General features: G+C 39.8%; 1 protein-coding gene across 1 annotated transcript in view; it reads left to right on the forward strand.

The window, feature by feature from the left end:
* Positions 1 to 23,034, forward strand: part of UMAD1 (UBAP1-MVB12-associated (UMA) domain containing 1) — a 214,447-nt gene that overhangs the window by 136,396 nt on the left and 55,017 nt on the right. The window contains exon 3 of the mRNA XM_027572954.2: positions 9,228 to 9,301. Within this exon, the coding sequence (XP_027428755.1) occupies positions 9,228 to 9,301 (74 nt within the window). The remainder of the gene's footprint in view (positions 1 to 9,227; positions 9,302 to 23,034) is intronic.

Consider the following 23,034-nt stretch of genomic DNA (forward strand, 5'->3'; position numbering starts at 1 on the left):
TTGTAGCATGCATCAGAATTTCCTTCCTTTTAAGGCTCAGTAATGTTCCATTGTTTGCATGTGTCACATTTTGTTGGTCCGTTCATCTGTTGATGGACACTTGGATTGCTTCCACCTTTTGGTCTTGTGTGTGAATGCTGTCGTTCTAAACATGGACGTACAGATATTTCTTCAAGACCCTGCTTTCAGTTCTCTGGAGAACTTATCTTATTGAGCCCCAACCTTCGCACAGAGATATGGACTCTAGCTATTTAAACAATGTGGGAGGGAAGGAGAGAAGGAGGGGGGCGGGCAGTCATTCCAAAAATTAGGCAGATGGTAATCTGCCATGTGAGGTTATCTAAGTCTGCTTTGGTGTTTCTCAAAGTGTTGTTCGTGAACCAGCTGCATTAGAATCTCGTGGAATGCCTGCTAAAAGTTTTGATTCTGAGGTGCTTCACCAGAGTTCACAAGTCTGAATGTCTTGTGAGACTCAGGAATTTGCACTCCTGGTGATTCTGACACACACTGAAATGTGAGATGTACTGCCCCAGTGGCAGGGAGAGGTCTCAGAGTTTTCCTCCGTTTCTGCATATGAAGGCTCTGCTCCCTGCCACTTTCAGCCCCTGCCTTTACGTTGGGGCACGTTCATCCCAGGCTATCTCATGACACGCTTTCTTTCCCACTCTGTCTGTATATTGTAGCCCGACTACAAGTTTTATAAATGTAACAAAGGATGGCCAGGCCTGAGTTTGCAACCCTAAACGTTGATCTGGGCCCCTTTTTATTCAAGCCCTTTCTTCTTCCTGAGGGTGCTAAGTGGTGATTCACTGTTGCCCTTGCCTGCTTCAGTCAGGGGCCAGTGAACAGGTTAGGACTTCCTCCCTGGGCCTTGTGGTGTCTCGGTTTACCTGAATTCTTAAAGGAACCACTTCTCTTTTTCTAGAGTGAACATTTTAAATATGACCCAGTGTATTGCAACCCTCGGGACGGTAATTTTACACATTTATGTCGTATGACCAAACGACAAGTGTGACCTCTTCAATAAAACCAACCAGATTCTTCTGCATTTTGAAATCAAACTCTTTGTCTTCATCCAGTTATTACATCATGCCCCCTCATCATACCTGCCCTGAGTGGCTTTGCTTCTCATTGTGATCTGTGATTTGCAGGTGATTCACTGTTGTAAATACCAACTTTTCTTCAAATAATGAAGAGAAATATTCTCTCCAAACTTTTGGGTGATGCAAGAGCATGTTTAGTATTTGACTTCCAGTTAAAAGTAATGATACTAATGACATACTTTTTTTTTTTTTTTTATGAAAGGAGCTGTGGAGGGAGTGGGGGCAAAGCCATGGTTAGGAATTTTGGTTTTGTAATAGCTAGCCACCTTTTTCACAGAGTGCTCCATACAAATTTCTATTCCTTAACTGATTGGGTACTCCCATAGTTTTTGGTTTTTGGCTCATTTCTACAGCCAGTTTTTGTGACTTGCATTTGCTCCGTTGAAATCCCTTCTAGGAAAATGTAAATGATGTGAGGGCAGGGATAGGATTGCACTAGTTTACATGGTACCCAGCATGATATATGGTACATGGCAGGTGTTTAACAAATATTTCTTGAATGAATGAAACTTAACTTGAAGCTGATTATAATATATTTCATATACTGCTCCCGTTTCTGCTAGAGATTTTCTTTGTGGTTTTCTACCACACTAAACACCCCACCTTTTTTTTTTTTTTTTAATCAATCTAAGAACTCAAATTTCAAGAGATGGAGAAGCTTACCTACCTAATATCTCTGATTGGGCCAACCGATGCTATATTTGAAACACACATTGGATCTCATGGGATTACTTATTTTTCTGTTGAGAACTGACCGAGCAGAACTCCTTACACCAACCAGTAATTTCACAAGTTTATTCTGTTGGTTGGAAAGGAGACAACACTCCTGACGGTGAGTGACATGATGTCAATACATCTCCAACCTAAGTTGCATTATTAGTGATAGATCAGTGCCATCATTTTACCCACAACAGGCAGCACATTTGAGTCTGTGTCTCAGGATACCAGATAACCTAGGAGAGTGAGCCTACTCTTTTCTCTTTACAAAGTTTGGCTTCAAGCCATATACACTGAAAATCCTTTTTGTGTCAGTGCTGTTTGTTTTCACAGAGCCTGTAGAACCTGTTGTCCGTGGAGGGCTCAGAGCGGCCCTTTATGGAGCTTGCTTTCAGCAGCATTCTGGGATCCAGAGTCAGGAATGGTCAGCCGAACTTACTCTCACAATATGTAAGTTTACTCTGATTTTGGAAAGATAGTAACAGAAATCCTTTGAAGAAGATTTGTACGGCATGATGCAATATTGTACAAAATTAATTGGGGGGGGGGGGTCTTTTGTGTTTCTAGTCTCTCAATCCAAAAGGAAGGATGCCTGGGTTTAAAGTGTTAAAGCTGAATGGATGTTTTTGGTTGCTTTAAGATCTTCCAGAAAAATTATTACCCATAGCTACAAAGTAACAAGACTCAGACCTAAAGACATCCTTGGAATCCTAGGACAAGTTAATTAAGAGCAGGCAGTAGGACTGAACAGTGGGTCTGACCTCAGTTGGATTTGCTGATATTCCTACTTTCCTGAGTAAACATGTTTCACTGTTCATGTGCCCCCAAGCTTTTAAAGGAGTAAGCAAGGTTTTAACTGTGTGATTTTAACAGCAGTCAGAAAATTAAAATCTATCATGATGCCTACCTAAAAGTTGTATATCAGTATGTATTAAAAGTAAGATCCACACTAATATAAAAAGTAGATTGCCGGTTCTATTGAACCCTTAGATTTTTTTTCATGTTTTAACATTCATTTATAATTCCTTCTTTTTATAAGCCCTTGGTAAGGGTGTATATAGAACCGTCTTTCTTCTCCACCCCCCTCACCACACCCGCCACAGTCAAATCAACACATGTTTATCGAGTATTCACTTCATTGTCAGAATGATGCCATTGCGTTAGTTGTAGTCCATCCTTAGCGAATCTGGGGTGTAATAATTTTGGTGTGCTAATTTAATATATTCTTGGTGTCATTTTAATTTGCTTTTCTTTCATCCCTAGTCGGCTTGAACCTTTTCCCATTTTTGTTTGCTAACTTCGTTCCTCCCTCCCTGGGTTAGCTGTTCCTCTTGGCTCATTTTCTCATGGGGGGTTACAACAATTGTCATCAGAATCCTGACCTGACAGCAGCGGGCTCCTGGGCAGGACATGTCTTCAGCAATTAGTTCTTTTGCTTTCTGTCTCTTCTTCCTTTCTTCATTACAGTGGAAAACGGGGAGTAAAATGGATAGTATGGGAAACCGTGGAAGGGAAAACTAAACTAAACTGGAGGAGACTCCATTGTAAAGTGTATTAAGCTGAGTTGGATAACTCAGGTTTTGATAAGTAATGGGAAGCAGCATGAGATTATGTAATGATTTGGCATTGTCATCGGACTTGAACTCCAACAGCAGGCCTGCCATTCTTGCGTGGATAGAATAAAGCCTACCTCACGACACTGCCAAGAGCACTAAATGAGATAACACGCGAGGGCCTCTCCTGTCCTCTCTCCTTTGCGGGGATACTGGCAACAGCCCCGTGACAAGGGCAGGAGGACACCAGCACTGAAGATGAAACCTTTATCTTGCCCCAGCTCTGCCCCCTTCTTCCCTGCCCTTAGCATTGAACGTGTTTTCTCAGTCTAGTCTTCATAGCAGCCTTATTATGTATTATTATTCCCATTTTTCTGATGAGGAAATTGAGGCTCTGAGAAGTTAAGTACCTTGCCCAAGGTCATGGATATGGTAAAGGATTGGGGTCGAGTTCTGTCAGCTTCCAGAGCCATTCCCTTGCCACAGTGCCAGGCTGCCTTGTATAATGAGTGTGTGACTGACGAATGAAAAGGAGTTAATGGAGTGCCCATTCCACTGTTCTTTCCACTACTTCACTTGGTGAATGACTAATAAGCAAACACTCCCAGAGGGTATTTGCATTTTAAAAGAGGAGCTCATTAACCCTAATGAATCTCTAATTGGTGGAATATGCGGGGGAGATATTTCTGCTCACTGGGGCTTTCTCCTGTGTCTTCAAGGTGCCTGGTTCCCCTGTTCTCCTCCATGGATCATCAGCTGTTCTAGAATCAGAATGATGTAGTAGAATGCAGTCACATACTGCTAGTCCACCCCAAATGCCATCGAATGAATTGACGGGAAAAGATAGCTGTGAAAAGACAGAAAAGGAAAATAGGTGTAGGCTAGCACTGTGGAAGATGGATGTTCAAAAGTTGAACAACAAATTTGACAATTTTGAGGGTCTTCTGAAGACTCGGGTAAGAATAATACATTTCATAATCAATTTTAACTTCAGAAACGTCTACCAGCATTTCGCAAAGTGTATTCATAGACCTCTGCAAGATACCCTCTTAATGGGTATCAGATGAATAAAATGCTCCATAGTCAAATATATTGTGGAAAAAGTTTTAAAGTTTCTTTCCTTTTTTTTTTTTTTTTTTTTTTTTTAAAGAGGGAGAGCGTGCAGGGAGGGGCAGAGGGAGAGAGAGAATCCCAAGCAGGCTCCATGCCTAGCATGGAGCCCAGTGTGGGGCTCGATCTTAGGACCCTGAGATCATGACCTGAGCTGAAATCAAGAGTCGGACGCTTAACCAACTGAGCCACCCAGGCGCTCTTAAAGATTCTTTACTAGAAGAATTTCTCCAAGCCTCTAAATTGTTTAAGTGCATTGGAAATCAACAGGAAGGGAATCATTCTGCAGATTTTTCTTATACTTTTGACCATAGGAATCTTTTTTCCATGTGAACCCCTCAAAAGTAGTATTTTGTGGGCTGCAATTCTGAGAAAGGCAGTTCTATATAATTCTTCTTTAGTTAAAAGAAAGAAAACAGTTTTCTGTTTTCACAGCTTTTCGTATTTAGGTAGGCTCCAGCCCTGTCCATATCAGCCCATTCCCCGTCCTTTTAGACCCTAGGGCCTTCCAGTAGTAACACCCATCTTCTCCAGATAAGATCTAATCAATTTAGGGGGAAAAAACCCCCCACCAAATAGAGACCAATTTCTCATCTTTATTGCCTAGTAAGCTGGTGTTGAAGAATGTGGCTTCTTCCATCAAGGACCAAATGGATTTCTGAACCCCAGGCTTAGATTGAGCTCCATCCAGTTACAGAAAATGCTGGGCTGGGGCAGGCTTTCCCAGGTGGGAGGAGGTCCCCGTGGAGTGACAGAGCAGACAGCAACGTGCTGTCTACTGTCCTCCCATTCTCAAGAGAAGGGGAAGAATTAGGGGCGGAAGCACATGTGCAAGGCCCCCAAAATTACCAAGCCATGGATTAGAGAGTAGAGGGAGGCCTTGGCTTAATGTTAGTGGAGCTTCCTCCACATTGAAGGAGGCCTAAGGAGTGAAGGAACTCCCTCACCCCCTCTCTTGCCAAGACAAGTCTCCTCTGGGTAACCCAAACAGGCAATGGGGGTCCGTCCTCTCCCTTTCCCACTCTTCACCACCATTTCTCCCCGCCCTTGACCCAATTCACCCAGTAGATTAGGATCATAATGATACTCTAATGACCATCCCTTGCTTGTTTCCTCATACAACTCAAACATAATTCAGCCTTTTATCCTAGAAAAGGTGGAAATACATATAGTCTCTAGAATGGGATCAGGAAGGGCATCTGGCTGGCTCAGTCAGTAAAGCATGGGACTCTGATCTCAGGGTCGTGAGTTTGAGCCCCATGTTGAGCATAGTGATAATTTAATTTAAAATGGGGGACTCAGGAAACTACAGCCTGAAACTTGTTTTTGTAAATAAATTTTATTGGAACACAGCCACATTCATTGGTTTATATATTGTTTATGACTGTTTTCAGCCACAAAGGTAGAGTTGAGAATTCTGTGACAGAAACCGTAGGACCCATGAAGTCTAAAACGTTTATTATCTAGCACTTTACTGGAAAAATTTGCCAATCCCTAATCTAAAATATAGAGAACTTGTACCTCAGCTCTTTAAGTTCTGAAAGAGCTTCCTTAGTATGTATATGTAGATTTTATTTTTTGTTCTAAATAAAAACTACATTTTAAGCCAAGAAAATTGATGATTGTAAATATAAGAGGGGTTGTTGCCTTTTGTGAAATTGTTTCTAGCCTTGCAAACTTCTGGAAAAGTATCAGGGGGACTGTATTTGCTTTGAAAGATGGGAAGAAAGGACAGAGGCTTGCTCTGGTCAGAAGTGTTTGGCATCATCAGTGGAAAGGGAAGAGGAGAGAGAATCTGTGGGGCTTATGGAAGAAAAAAGGAGTCAAGAGAAGTGCCTGGGGGCCCAGAGGGTTGGACCAGCACAAGATCCTGCATTCAGAGCTCCCTTTCAGATCCTTGGGCCCTTCTCTTCACCATTCTCTAACTCAGACTTGATTCCTCCACCTTAGTCCACATCCACTGGAACCTTCTACCAGACCAGAGAGTCCCTAGAAATGTCAGAAGACTAGGTTCTGCCCCCACTGTGACTGCCTTCTACCTGGGAGACTTGGGGCAAGGCCCTGGGTGCCTCTGCCCCTAGGGGTTCTAGTCTTCTTTATAAACAGCTGACTCGCAAATGAAAATTTTTAATCTGCCCAGTGTATAAATCAGAGTTAATGGACAATTTGAAAACTAAAGTACCTTATTTCACATTTGTCACATGCGTCTTTCTTTATTGTTGAAGTATCTAACTTTTGTGTGGGTTATAAAAAATTAGAGAAAATAACTGAATGTTTCTCATGATAAAATAATTCTTCAGTGGGAAGAAAAAAACCTTCAAAAATTATATTTCATTGTGACCTGTTCTTTTCTGATTGTGGTTTGAGCAGTTTTCATTTTCTGCCTTTGTTTATAGAGAATAATCTCACAGATGGCATTTTTCCTTGTAATCAGTTATTGTCCTATCTGAGTCATCGCCAGACATGGCATTTCAGTAAATAATGATTCTACAATCGCTTCCAGGCAGATGTGTTGTGTGATGTCAGGAACACTGGCTGATAACCTTTCTGGTTATTCAAGCAGTAGGGAGAAATGGAGAAAGCGTCACACAGACACACAGCTTGAAGTCAGAAAATGGCAAAGTAAGCACTGACTTCATGTTGAATGACTTTAGCTAAATGCAGTGTTTGTGTGGCTATGGGATAGAGCAATAATCATTCAAAAAGGTAAAAACTCTTGAGTAAATGACCTTTTGTATTGGACAATATATATTGTAAGAATCAGGCTTGTGAGTCATTCAACACACTCTGACCTCAATGTGTAGAGCCTTGCATTACCTCGGCTACTTAGGCTGCTGTGTCCTCATGTCATTAGCCAAGCCAACTAAACTTCTCCGGCATCTGTTTTGCCACCTGTAAACTGGGGGTTGATGATCTTGTCCCTAACTTTCAGAGAGAAGAGAGATTTCTGAAAAGCAGATTCTCCTCGATATGCAAATGGTCAGTTTAAATAAGCATTTGCAAAATCAATCAAAATAGTTTGACATGTTAGGTCACAAAAGTAGTTTGATGTAAATTTTTCACTTAACAGTTATTAACTTTATTATCCTATAGACATAACCCAAAAGTTCCTGATGTTTTTTAGTATGATTTTTTTTCTTATAAATAATCATTAACTATTTTTAAAATCTAATAAGTTATGCCACAATCATGGATCCCTAGAAGCAGTACACCCTAGTGGTACTTAATATAGTTGCCTTTTAAGTTTAACAGATATGTTTTAGAAGGACATTAACTGTATGCTCAAATATAGCTTTTATTACATACCATTTAATATTTTATCTGTTTTATGAACTAGAAGGTATAAAGAAAAGTTCACTGATTTATTCTAGCTAGTATTTATTGAACACCTATTATGTGATAGGTCTTGCCAACGATAATAATGTTGCACATAGCTGAGAACAGAGCTTATAAGCTAGAATATGCATTTTTGATTGATGTGCTTGCATTTTATTTTATTTTTTATTTTATTTTTTAAAGATTTATTAATTTTAGACAGAGCAGGGGAGGGGCAGAGGAAGAGGGAGAGAGAGAGAGACTCTTAAGCAGGCGCCACACGCAGCTGGGAGCCTGACGCAGGGCTCAATCTCACGACCCTGAGATCATGACCTAAGCCAAAAGCAAGAGTCGGACCCTTAACCAACTGAGCCACCCAGGCACCCCATAATGCTTCATGATTTTAGGAATTTAACAGGTTTATTTAATTCCTTAAAATTTCAGTGAGGCTCTTCCTTGATTATCGGCAATGGTATGTTAAACTTTTGTGTTTCATAAAAAAAGTTAAGCTCAGCCGGGACTTGCATACTTTGTTATCTCCAGTCAGGACTTATGACCTTCCTTATTAACAAATTCCTAACCTTTAGTGTTGGCCAAGTCATCATCTATGAATTTTGTAATCTTCCCTGTTGTGGACATTCCTGAGCTGGCCTAATTTTACGGGAAGTGCAGTTTACAAATTACTAAATCAAGCTCTCATTAATTGTTTCTTTACCTACCATGTGTTAATCACAGATCATTAGTGTAGTTAATAAAATAGGCCATTAAGAAATTAAATTATGCTTCTACTTACCTATGTTTGTGTCTGTCCTGTGTCCTTGGAGCCAGCCTGGTTACCAACTTCATTTAGTAATATAACCCGCCCAGGCATGAGCCTTAGGAATCGAAGTATTAACAAAAGGCTAATTTACGAATCTGTTCATTGTTCTTCCCTTCTGTAAAGATTGTTTGATGTTTGGTTAACTATTACATGGAAATACACATATCTACTCTGAGGCAAATCTACAGACACACAAGTAAACACTTACAATGAGTAAACCTTATTTAAAAAACTAACTTGGAGGACAGTTATTCATATTAAAAAGACTTTTAGTTTGAAAATAATTTGCCGTATCTTCCTTAAGTCATAAGCTTTCCTAGTTTGTTTGAAATATGACTTGATTTTCAAAATATGAATTTTTCCAGAGTAAACGTCTGTAGAAGCAGAATACATCTCTGGTTTAGGTTGTGTGTATGTAGATGTATGTATGATTTCTGGAACCTGTATAAAATTATCATTCTTAAAAATTAACTTACTTTGTAACAAAGGAAAAAGTAGTTGCTTCCACAATGTGAAACGTATAGTAACAAAAGATATTTTAAATAAATAGAAGACAATTTGGCCTCCAGGGTATGGTAAAGGTTTGTTTTTATTTTTGTTTCTTCATAGGAGATACAGCACATGAGCAAAGAAAGGCAACAGAAGGTAAAACTTCAGAAGCTGAAGGCAGCCAACCTTTGGAGGTAAGTGAAACTCAGTAAGTCCTTTTGGGGTGAAGCTAACAAGTCAGTATGATTAGATAGTCCTCTGAGGATAAATGGTAACTTCTCCTCTTGCTCATGTAGACAGGTGCCTCGGACAGAAAAAGCAGGTGATCTGCTCAAAAGTCAGAGAAGGCGGCACAGGGAGTGGTTTCTCCAGGGCTAAGCTTTTCCTAATGCTGGAACTGGAAACTCCCGAATGAAAAAAGAGGAAAAGAGCACCTAAGTTAAAACATTTGAACTATTTTTAATTGAGTGACTATTTTCTAATACTTTGGAATAAATAGATAATATATGAAGCTGTCGAGAACGGTTTGCAAATAACCTCTTCAGAACTGCATTACATTACTATTTCCAGCATCAGAGTGTACTCCTTGACGTTGTTCAGTGGCAAGACGAGGGCATTTGTTCTTTTCCACAGGAGAAAATGATTTCTTCCTTGTGGGTACTTCAAAATGTAATTCAGATACTTCCACATACTACGTAGAAATATACTAACATTATTTAATCACTAAAATAATCATTTTTAAGATTTAGGGGGAAGGTTAATTATTAGGGTACAAGAGACATCCATGGAGCTTGGAACTTTCTACATGGTGACACACCCCTATTTATATTCTTCTTACAGCACAGGAGGGTATTGCTGCGTACAGCCAGAGAGAGGTCAGGGACCTGGCCTGTTTGGTTCACCTCTGTAGCCCTAAAGCCTAGCGCGGAATAGGCAGTTGAAAAGATTTGTTAAATGTATGGATGCATACACTCACGATCAGTCAAGATGAATCTTAACCAGTCTTGTGGTTTTAAATTCTACAAAGAGGCTGATGACTCCCCAAGTATATCTCCGTGAGACCTCTCCCCTGAGCTCCAGACTGTACCCAAGTGTCCACGTGCCCTTTCACTGACAAGTTTCTAGGCAGCTCAGCCTTGATGCAACCGGAGAAGACTCGTTGATTCCCAGCCCCAACACCCTGAAGGTTCTCTCTGCTCGGGTTTTCACCATCTCTGTGTAACAGCACCACACCCTCTATACAGTTGTTTAGAATCCAAACCCCTGAGGTGTCCCGGCTCCTCTCGTCCTCACACTCCACATGCAGCCCGTCCCTAAACCCTGTCACCTCTCCCTTTACAACGGGAATCTGACCCCCTCCCTCTCAGCACCGGCACTGGTAGAACCCTAGACTGAGTCACCACCCTCACCCTCACGTTCTGCTCCCTCAAGTCCATTCTCCTATACGGGAGACGGAAATACGAATCAGATCACATCACTCCTTGGCTGAAACCCTGCCTGCGGCACACTGTTAACTAGAATAAATGCTCTCCTATCTCCTTTCTCCCCACACCCACCTCCCAGCTACTGTTCTGTCCCTTGGTCGTGTTAAGCTCCTTCCCACCTCAACCTTTGCGTTTGCTCTCCCTTTGTTACCCAGCGGTCCTTCAGGTCTTAGTTCAAATGTCACTTTTCATGACTGCCTCAGCTAAAGTGTCTCTTTCCCCTGGTCACTGTCACATAACCCTGTTTTATTTCTTCGATCAAGTTGATTACTTCTCAGATTATTCATTTGTTTACTATCTGCCTCCCCTGACTAGAACAAAAACAGACTCTGTGGGCCTAGAAAAGTGTCTGTTACATGGAAGGTGCTCAGTAAATACGTGTTAGTGATAATCGAGATTTCCTATAACGTCATCATCTGCCTGCCAAGTTAAAGGCTTCAGCCTGTCGTTTTGACTCATTCTCCTCAATCTCTTTATCAAGTCTATCAAATCTTACTGATTCTGCCTCACAAATATCTTCCAAGTCTGGTTTCTCATTCTCCAACGAGGTCTTCATCTGCTCACTAGACTGTTATTAGATGAGCAGGTTTTGTCACATTAGCCCCCCTCCCCCCGCCCAGTGCCTTGAAGCCTGCAGAATAAAGCTTAAAAACAAAATACTATCCAAACGGCCCCTCCTTTTCGAACTTTTCCCCGTGCTCCCAGCCGGAGATAACCTCAGAGCCCTCGTACTACTTGTGTTGTCTTTATGACGTCACCAAAGTGTCAGTTCCTGGAAGGTGGAGCCTACAGCTTAGTGAACCAGCTCCAGCCACTAACATACTGTCAGACCCGTGTGGTGTGACAAAGATATCCTGTCAATGATTCTGGGATGGATAAATGAACAAATAAGCAAACAGTCTTCTGCACATGCTGTCTTGGGAGTCTTTTCATTAAATCCTCTTTTTCCTCTTACACGATAAACATATAGTTGTTTTTTTTTTCTCTCTCTCTCTTTACCACTATAAAAAGAAAAAGTTTTCTTATTTCTTAGGAGTTACCCATAAAAATCTGTTAATTTACATTATTTTTGGCACTCTTACTACATTAGTAAGGAAGGGTGTAATGATTTCAGTTAGTTAAAAAAAAAAAAAAGATAGGGGCGCCTGGGTGGCTCAATCGGTTAAGCGTCTGCCTTTGGTTCAGGTCATGATCCCGGGGTCCTGGGATCGAGTCCCATGTCGGGCTCCCTGCTCAGCGGGAAGTCTGCTTCTCCTTCTCCCTCGCTGTTCTCTCTCTCTCTCTCTCTCTGTCAAATAAATAAATAAAATTTTTTAAAAAGATATACATCTGATTAAGAAACCGTAACTATTGTACCGAGCAGAAAAGATTCTCGCTATTTTGATTTTCAGTGGCTACACAAGAAATATTGAAATATTATTTATAATGAGAATATGTTTGGTAATTTACTGTGGGTTCCATAATGCCTAAAAATAACACTTTAATTACCCAAATATAACTCCCTTTTCTAAGGACCCTTTGGAGAAGGTGGCTTTTAGTATATTGAAATAGGTTTTTTTGGTGAGTTCAGATAAACATCGAGATTGCCTGCTATTCTCAAGGAATTGTTGGACCTGGGGTGGAGAGGATGTAAATATACATACGACTCTGATTCTTAGCTAGAGAAGCAGAAATTCTCAATCGATTCATGGAAAAAATCAGAAAGCACCACAAATCGCTATAATAAAAAATGGAATAAATAAGTTCCTTAAACTCCATAACTTCAAAGACAAGTGAGATTTCAGCGAAGGAATAGGTGTCATTAGGGAGGGAGAGTGAAGCGAGACCTCAGGCAGTTGGTGAGCTTTGGACCATGAAAGAATTTGTCTTACTATTTACACAAATAATTCCTGTATGATAAATTCCTGTGAGATTCCTTAATGAAATCCTTCAATAAGAACATTTTTAATAAAAACTTAGAAATACAGGGGCAAATCATGGTATGAAATGACTTTCCACACAGGAATCTCAGTGATAGATGATAAAGGGTTAAGAAATGAATGCAACTCGGCCTGTGCCACACTGTAGTTTTGATGGCAGTTAAAATATTTTAGGTAGTCTGTGATATTTTTTCCTTACACTTCATAGCCCAAGTATACTTAAAAAATGTGTTCCCTCTCCAAATAGAGTCTCTCCCAACATCATAGAAATTCTAGCATCTAGGCAGAATATAATGTGCAAAAAAAGAGATCTGGCTTGGACATCAAATAAGTTCATTTTTACAGAGGTGGATTATGAGATATCTTCCTGTGTTTATACAAATGACTCTGAAAGGCAGCATATTTATTTGTATTAAGTAATTCGTGGGACTTTTTACTTTGTGACCTGAAAGTAATATGGCATTCATTTCAGAAAAATTTCTCAGTGTACTTGTCTTCTTCAGTCCCCTTCCCTAAATATTTTAGGGTTTCTCTCAGTGATGACTCTAAGTAGTTACTACTGTTTCTACTTTGGTGTTCCCTCTGTATGATCCCAGAGCATCGTCACCTAAAATAGGATAACTTAAGGAAATATTGAACCACCTAGTCATCAAATGTGGTTACTCTCACGTTGCGCTTTTGTCTGTGTTTTGAGAGCCACTGGTAGCTTTTAGGAGAGTTCGTCTGTTTTCGGTGCGTAGAGCGTGAGCCCCTAGAAGCCCATGGTTGGGCTTATTGAAATGAAAGTCATTAGACTCTAGTACTTGGGGAAAGTGTTATAATTTGGAACTAATTCCAACTGGAGGATTATCCATCTCCTTCTGTTCGTTCTTTTTTTTTTTTTTCCCTTGTTGCCTTTCTGGGTGAATTTTGGTCCTGAGTTGTGATGGTGTTGCCACTACTTCTTGCTTCTGCCAGTCTAGGAGCCGGTTACGTACGGCTCGGGAATAAACCCCCGGATTCACTGGGGGCCTCGTTTTGAGTTTTTGCCATTATGACTCCTCTTCTCAGGGAAATAAACATAACAAGTAAGCAAGTAATTAGTCATTATTTTCAAATCATCAGTCATGGCAAGTGTTTCGTATTGTGAAAACTGGAACCATGTTAGCTACCAATTTACTAGTGGGCCTATTCTTTTTTGGTTTTGTAGGTATATTTCAAAAGCTATGTGTATGTAAATTTCAGGTTCTTTAATTATATCCACTTTTGGTGACTATTAATTTCAACCTAGTTTTAGTAGATACTTTTAGTGTGTATTGAATTTAAATTTCTTTTATTTGTACTACAAAAATTATTTTTAAATTTGCATTTAGTTTCAGTTTCCAAGACTGAGGAATATGTTTATTTATTTAGTTTACTGGCCCAAAGATGACAAAACACAAAAACAAGCCAATAAAAATCTCCCCACAAAACCACAATTCTATTTATATATTTGTCTTGAGTGACAACTAATTCACATATGCATATGGAGACACATATAAAATAATAACTAACAGATGGTATAGCTGCAAAGTAGGATTTATAAAGATTATTATCAGCTGGTGGTATTGAGATACTACTGTGGTTATGCTGACAGAAGACACAAAAATTATTTATAATAATAAACTGTGACACTAATATCCCCCCAACTTCTGTTAACCGAAGTAGCTTATTGCATATTTAATATAAATTTCTTAATGACGACCTAAAACAATCTTACAGCCAATTCGTGCTAGGAAATTTAATAGACAGCAATTGCAAAACAGTAATTGAGGTAGCAACAACAAAATCCTTGCTAAAATTGTTAAGGGCAGAATACTAGAATCCCTGGAAAGTAAAGTAGATATTTGGGGGACTTGGTTGAGCTCATTTCAAGCATACTTCTCAATGTAGTTTGCTGAATTTGTGTGTGTGTCTTTTTAACTTATGTATTTGAAAATAGTTGAGTTACCTGTGGAATTCATAGTTCAGTAATTTAGGAAACAAAAGATTTTTTGTTTGTTTGTTTCGAAAGGCATGGAATGCACATATTAATAAAACATGTCCACTTTCCTTTTAATGTGTTTTTGCACTTCCCTTAAGTCTTTTGACAGAGTGGAGGAGCCTTCAGACTCTGTAGGGATTAATTTCCTTGTTTTTATTTCAGATAGTCATTAAAATGAATGAAAATATCCTTGAGCTTTGTGAATTCCATATGAAGAATACTTTGGTTGTCATTTCTTAAAAGGGGAGTAAGATGATCTCATTAAAGATTGGGTTCTGTGTAGAAAAGAATCGGGGTCCTGTGGTGCAGGAAAAAGGGGGTAAGAGGGAGTGATTTTCAAGAAGAGTTTTAAGAATAGCAAACGTTCCTCTACCAGGTGTCAGGATTTCAGCTTTAAGAATTTTCTAGTATAACATAGCATCTAAGTGTATTAATTTAAAGTATTGGGGTTATAAAGATAATGAAACTTGTTTATTCTCACAAGATATTCATAGTCCAAATACAGGTATAATGGGTATTGATATTAAAAGCTGTTGAAATTGGTACAACCATTTTTGGAAAGCATTTTGGCAATAAGTATCAAGAGCCGTAAAGACGTTAATATATTTTGACAGTAATTCCACTTCTAGGATTCTATTCTAAGAAAATAATCTTTTCAATCCCCAAGAAGTTCTACGTGCAAAAAAAAAGGGGGGGGGCAGCTCATTCAATGGAATACTTTTTCGTTTTCTTAAATGCAATTTATGATTAGTTTTCAATAAAATATAAAAACTCTTGGTTTCATAATTTCAGTTAAAAATATGAGGTACAAAATTGTATATACAGTATTGTTGCTATGTAAAAACTGTGCAGAAAAAGATGATGTTGTCCATAAAAGCATTAAGGGTAGTTGCCTTTGGGATGATAGCTGTATGGGTTAAATCATTCTTTCCAGTGTTCTTATTTTCCAGTTTGTCTGTAATGAGTGTATTTTATATTTTAAATGTTAGTGAGGTCGGTGATGAGGAGATGATGTATTCACTCAAGGGCAGATTTTGCTTAATAGAAGAACTATTTTATATGGCAGTAAAAACAATGGAGTAGGCTATTGAGGATGATTCTTAGGAGACATGTTGGGATGTTTCTGCCTTGGCTCATTTAGGTTTAAGATCCCTTAATTAGTTGATCACAGAGCACCACATCTGATCACGATTTGTCAAAACATCTGTCCTCTCACCCAGGGGCCTCTCCAGCAGGGAGAAGAGTGAGGTGACCTAGAGGTTATTCTTCACATCTCATTGGAAATCACACAGCCCAAACTTTTCTCGTTGATCAACCTGTCAGTGTCATTGTATCAGCTATAAAGTCGTATTGCCCCCCAAAATGTGTTGTGGGCTATCAGTTTAAACATATATTTGTCTAAAAACCTTGCTTTTTTCTTTATATCTATGATGTTGAGACACTTAGTTGAACAAAATTTCTCCCTTTATAATAATTAGTTTATGAGAATATAATTTTATCAGATGAGTGTAAGGATCTTTGTTTTTTGTTTCCCCTAATACAAAACCTTTTCAGATTTCTGATTTATTGAGAAATGAAGCACAGTTGGATTATGTCATTTAAATGGTAAATTTAATTCTTTAATGTGTTTATCCTCCTAATACAAGATACCTTTTGGGAAGAAGATTTTGTAGAGTGCATTTCTCTCATCTTTATTTTCATTTGAATGATTGCACCATATAATACAGTAAAAAGTACATTTTGGGGGACTCCCTTGCTCACTGAATGTATCATCTGGGAGCAGTTGCCAAGGTTCCCTTCAAGTTCAATTCTCAGTCGAGAACTGATTCTCGAAATAGGTGTAGGTGGGTTAGATGTGGCATCTGGGATTTTTTTCTTGCCCAGAAGTCCTGGCTCTTCACCTCTCTGGAAAGTGAATTGGGATTGTGCCACCAAATGCCAACCTTTATATTACTGACTGTGATGGTGGTGAGGGGGTGGTGATGGACGGGAAGCTGGGGATCTGCTGCATAATGAAGATTTTAGGCATTGATTAGTCAAGCTTTTATGCTTGTTAGGAATGGTCCAGCAGCCCTTGCTGGTAAATTGTCAGACTGCAGAAACTACTTCCAAGTCCTTGCTCTTGCTTCTAAGATCTGTCTTGGGCCACTGGTAAAGAACAATTAAAACACTTTATTATTTCTGTAGATCTATAAACATTTGACTTTTGTATTTGACAATCAGATTAGCATAGGTTGTTGATTGTCCAAAACACTGGCAAGATGAATTAACTTGAGGCATGCTTATCAGCGTTTGTAAAGATCTTTTCTGTAACTTCAAATTTGTATATTTTTGTTACCACTCCATCTTGGTCCTAATTTCATTTTCACTGGAAAAAATTATAATTGAGAGGTCATAATTCTGGTGTTTGCTGGTTTCCATTGGGGTTAACTAGTACACTGAAACATAATGTTCATTCATCCTAATCAGTAAGGCCAAACTATGTGAGGTGTATGAGAGCTGCCCCTGTTTCTATCCAAAATGCACATATGGCGTGGGTAAGCCAGTAATGTGAGTTTTACGCAATGTTTCTGCTCATGTACACAGTCTGTTGCTCAGCACCAATTATTCCTTGCCAGAAACCCGCTAACCTGCTGCTTTTGTAGCTCTGCTTGATGAAGCTAGGTAGCTTAAAGTGACCACGATATTTACTTAACTTCAGCAATCTTAGTTTGTTAAAGTTGTGTAACTCTAACCACCTGCCTCATCTGCTGATTTATTGCAGTTGATTGCCATTAGAATCAAAGAACTGGAACCTTGTTACTGCATTGCACAGAACTGCATTAGATCCAATATGTGTTTATTATATATGTGTAGGAGGAGGAACCCAAATGTGGAAGTACTAGCCTTTTGCTTCACAGATCTAGTTTTCTGTCTCCAAATGAGAAAATATTATTTTAAAAAGTATGTAGGATATTCTGTTTATATTTTGGTTGCCATTTTGTTGTCATTTTTCCAGTTTTCCCACTTTTATAGTTTTAAAAACCACAAAATCAGCAGGGTGAGAGGGCCATGTTGGGAGAACAACTGTTCTCTATTTCCCATAGCCATCTTTTTTTCTAATCCGCTGTTTTTTAATTAGTAACAAATGGTCCTTATTTTTTCCTCCTTCGGTTCATGTTACAGTCGTAACTTCTTGTGACTTCATAGAGAGTTTAAATTAAAGCACAGCTGTATTCATGTTGTCTTCACACAACTAGAGATTCTTTTTTGAGAGACATTTCATCTGACTCTTTAGCAATGCAGATATGTATTTGGTCTAATTGGCATTTTCTGAATATTCCACTTTGTACCTTACTGAGGACTCTTGGTATGAATATGCTTATGAGGATGCACCTATATGAATACATAGAAAACAGTTACACTGTAGTGAAGCTCAGCGAAATTTACATCTATTTTACATTGCTTTCCAGACCTGGCAGGCTCTGTTCCTTACATGTGTCCCTTTTTAAAAATGAACTTCTGTGCTCTTCTGCCCTGCTCAATAATTAACATTAATTTCCACCTATTCAAGGACTATCTAATGTCCACTTTTGGGATGTCATATCCTTAGGAACATGCCTTTCACGCATTGCCTTTTAAATTAGTTAAGAAATCATTATGGGTGTGAATTCATAAATCTTCTCTACCACCCGTTATATAATAGAGACTATATGTACTAGAACCTCCTAGTGTAAAAGCCAAAAGCCATAATTTTTTTAAAGTAATAGCAAGCCACATTTTCTCTGCCTTTTTTTAACTTATTTTTATTGATTTTTTTAATCTTATTTTAATTATGTTATGCTAATCACCATACATTACATCATTAGTTTTTGATGTAGTGTTCCATGATTCATTGTTTGCATATAACACCCAGTGCTCCATTCAATACGTGCCCTCTTTAATACCCATCACCAGCCTAACCCATCCCCCCACCCCTCTCCCCTCTAGAACCCTCACTTTGTTTCTCAGCGTCCATCGTCTCTCATGGGTCGTCTCCCCGGGGCTCCAATTCCCCCCTTCATTTTTCCCTTCCTACTATCGTCTTTTTTTAACATATAATGTATTACTTGTTTCAGAGGTACAGGTCTGTGATTCATCAGTCTTACACAATTCACAGCGCTCACCATAGCATATACCCTCCCCAGTGTCCATCACCCAGCCTCCCCATCCCTCCGACCCCCCACCACTCCAGCAACCCTCAGTTTGTTTCCTGAGATTCTGCCTTTTTATGCCACTTGGAGAAGAAAAGACTGGCATATACTCTGCCTGAGAGCACAGTGATAGTGGACTGAAGTGTCATTTACACAGTAATAAAAAGCCCATAAAAACTTTCTCAGAACTTCTGAACTGAAAAGAGTGTGTGAACTGTTGCATAATCCTACTTCTTAAGCTCGTTTTGGTTGGAGAGTAATTGCCAGAACGTTCTATTTGTTTACCTAGATGTTCGGGGATTCGAACTAGATCAAGCCAGTCCATCAGAGTGCATTTCTATCTCATCGCCTTAGTCCTGCCCAGATTGCCTGCCCTGAACGGTTTTTCAGCTTGACTGAGTGTGTGAGAAATTGTTGTGTGGAATACAGTCTGACATTTTTTCTGAGGGAATTACTAAGACATTGTCTACTACATGACACAGTTTCCCCCGTGTCAAGTCCCGCTCAGGTCTTCTGGCTTCTTATTGCTTTTGTATGAATTGAAAATATTTTGTTTCTCCTGAGGTGGTAATATTCCCTTTATCTCAGGGCCATCGTGAATTCTGTACCTCGTCATTTTTTGTTTTCCTTTGGCAGGAGGAAGCTCAGATCTAAATGTACAGCTCCGTTTTAGTAATTATTTAGCATCTTGTCGAATATGGATTTGCATACTTTATTTTCCTCTTTTCTCTGCTCCTCTGTTTTTCCTGTACATGAATTTTAAATTTACTATGACTCTTGTTAGCTGCTTCAGATTCAGTGTGGAGAGGAAAGGGTCAAAATTTGCACACATGTAAGTATATGTATGTAATGCTTATAAAATAAGTCTATTTCATGTGTGCATTTTATTTTACTAGGTTATAAGAGATACATACATACATACTAGGTTATAAGGTATTATATATACACACACACACACACACACAATTTTAATTTTCTTCCATTCCTCTTTTTTTTAAAAAAAATATGTGATAAAATTATACATGTGTTTTTTCCTGTGAGAATTTATGGACATGGGGCACCTTACTTAATGTCCCTCCCATGCCTCAGGCTCACACCCTGATCTCCAGTCAGTGTGATTTCTTCAGGGTTGTTGTTGACTGGAGGACAGGGGTAGAAGGAGCCTCCTTTCCAGATCATCAACTTTGTCCAGTTGCTTTCAGGCAGAGTGTCCCTTCGGCTCCTGCAGCTCGCGCTACTTGCTCCATTAACCACTTTGTAGCCTCCTTCTACACAGTTTTTCATGCTCAAGACATACTTTTTAGATGGTTTACTAGTTGGATTTTAGATATAAGTATGGAAGATCTAGGAAAACTGACTGCCTCATTTAGAGACACTGTCTTGGGAGTCATGATTTCTCACAGTGGTGAATCTACAGGACTCCTGCAGGAGCACGGACTGTGGCCAGAGGGTGAACGCTATCACCAGATAGACTTGGAGCTCAGATCTTGGCTTCCCCATACAACAGCATGGTGCCTTTGATAATACTTAGCATCTTAGATCTTTGGGTCCCCTTGCTGTAAAATGTGAATGGAAGTACTTACCTTGCAGGGTTACTATAAGACTTCAATGAGTCAGTATGTAATTTTGGTTTATATGTTTATATACTCAGTGTCTGACATATACTGGACACTCAGTAAATGTTTCTTTTTCAGTTGGAAGGAAATTATGGTTAATGCCTTGAAAATCATACTAAAAGCAGGGTTGAAGGGATTAAATCAGGAATTGTGCTCAGATGAAAGTTATAAATGCCTGAAAGGCACCAGCTTAAATTAGGGCTTTATTTGTCCCATGTGATGAAAAATCTCTTGGAAGGTGGTGGAAGCACTGTTTCAGGAATTCAGGTTTGTCAAGACTGAGGTCCTATGAGTCTTGATCTTTTCCTCATAGTTTGCAAGATGGCTACTGTAACTCCAACCATCATACCCAGTTTGCAGGAAGTTGGAAAAAGGAAGGATAGTGAAGGGAGAATGAAAGTACCTGTGCCCAGAAACGTTCCAAAACCTCTCTAGCAGAGATTTATTGGCCCTGTGTCCCATGGCTACCCTTAGCGGCAGTGTAGCCTGGGAGATGTTTTTAACCTGGTATTTTGCTACCCCCAGCAAAATCGGAGTTCACTGATGAAGAGAAAGGGAAAGATGAATATTGTATGGACTGCAAAAGTCTCTGACATAGATATGGTCCTATTTTGCTTTTAGAAGCTTCATTTTTCTAACAATAGACATCAGTGTGGATGGGAGTGAGGGAAGTAGAGAGAAATACCCATTGGAGATAACTAGACTCTGTTTGGAGGCAGGAGGTCTTTGAGTAGTCAAAGGGGATGGGAAATAAAGAAGGATTTTTACTTTATTATTATCTTTTGAATCTATGACAAGTTAGGTTAATAGGAATTTTACTGTATTATCATTAATTTTTACAGATGAGGTAGGCTCTATTACCTGTTTTATTGAGGAGGCAACCAAGTCTCAAGAATAACCATTTCCCAAGGTCACACAACCAGTAACGATAATGGAGCCAGAAGTCAGACTCGCACCCGACAAACCACAGAATCTTTGCTTTGCACCATATGGCGTTCCTATAGTACTCTCAAGAAACCTGCTATTGTACTTGGCTTTTATTTTTCCATAATGCCTTGTACTCCTGGGGTCCGTAATAACTATATTTTGGCCTCACTATTTGTGTACAGAACTAAACTGAGGGGGCGCCTGGGTGCCTCAGTCGTTAAGCGTCTGCCTTTGTCTCAGGTCATGATCCCAGGGTCCTGGGATCGAGCCCCGCATCGGGCTCCCTGCTCGGCGTGGAGTCTGCTTCTCCCTCTCCCACTGCCCCTGCTTGTGATCCCTCTCTCTGTCAAATAAATAAATAAAATCTTAAAAAAAAAAAACTAAACTGGGCATCACATAAAGGATTGCTGCTGTTGGCTGCTGAAGGTTGGATGGAGAAGGCAGGTGGCACTTCCCTCTCATCACCACCACTCAGAGGTGGGGGCGGCGGCCTCTGTATTTCTGCCTCTAGAGTCAGTGGCGCCTGGGGACGTTCTTTAGGACAAAGGGAATGTGGCAGAGCAGCAGTGACTCAGGAAGCCAGAATCCAAAATTGAAAGCTGACAGAATGACGTGACGTGGAGACAGGTAACTTTTCAAGGCAGAACCCAGGGAATGATCCTTGACTTCTTCCTCTACCTCCACTCTCAATCCAGTTGGTCACCCAGTGACTTTGCTTCCACCTCACTTAGCTGCCCTTTCCTCTCCCTCCCCACCGCAGCTGCAGTAGTTCAGGCCCAATTATCTCTCACGTTGACTATTGTGAAGTTTGTGAGATGGTCTCCTGGTCCTCAGTCTTACCATCATTCAGTCCATTTGTCCACAGATATGACCACGGAGCTCCCTTACCTGATGACGTTAGGGGCTCTTCAGCTGCTTCCAGTATAAAATTCAGTAACTTTGTCTAAGGCACATGTCCCTTCATGATCTGGCCTTGCCTCATATAAATAACCAGGTCATTCTATGTCACCATACAGAGTTTATTTACCATGCCATGAACCTATTCCCTTCCTTGGAGTTCATATGTGCAATTATCTCCTTTTCCTGGAGAGCCTTTATCTTTTACCCCTCATGTTCACCTGGAAAATCCCCATTTATCTTCAGACCTCTGCTCAAGTATCTTTCATTTTTGATGCCATCTTTGTCTCCCTTAGGCCAAGTCCTCTCCTCTGCCTCCTCAATGCCTTTACATGCCTGTGTTCTAGCTCCTTGTATCATGACCAAAACCATCATAAAGTAGGGAATCCTGGTTGATTCAGCATTGTGTTCCCTGTGCCTAGCACTGTGCCTGGCATAGGCCAGCCACTCTATAAATGTTTAATGCTGGTTGTGTGCAGGAGTGAACATTTAGGTTAGACCTAAGACAGAATAACTTGTCCAGTTCATTATTCTAGCCCTGAAACACCATAACTTTGGGCAAGTCCCTTATTCTTTTAATGCTGGATTAACGGGAGCATATGTGCAAAATCACTCCATCTCCCTGCATTGAACTGTTCTCACCAGGTTCTTCCATGGCTTCTGTTAGTTTTTCAGGCTATCTTTATTTATTATTATTTTTTAAAGATTTTATTTTTTTTAAGTAATCTACACCCAACACGGGGCTCAAACTCAAAACCCTGAGATCAAGAGTTGCACGCTCTACTGACTGAGCCAGCCGGGCGCCCCATCAGGTTATCTTTAATCAATCCCATTAGGCCAGCTCAGTGATGATTCTAATCCCCAAATCCTAAAGGAGCTCTTAGCTCTATCATGTATTAGGCCTTTCCTC

The sequence above is a fragment of the Zalophus californianus genome, chromosome 12, assembly GCF_009762305.2.
Source record: "Zalophus californianus isolate mZalCal1 chromosome 12, mZalCal1.pri.v2, whole genome shotgun sequence".
Classification (NCBI taxonomy): domain Eukaryota; kingdom Metazoa; phylum Chordata; class Mammalia; order Carnivora; family Otariidae; genus Zalophus; species Zalophus californianus.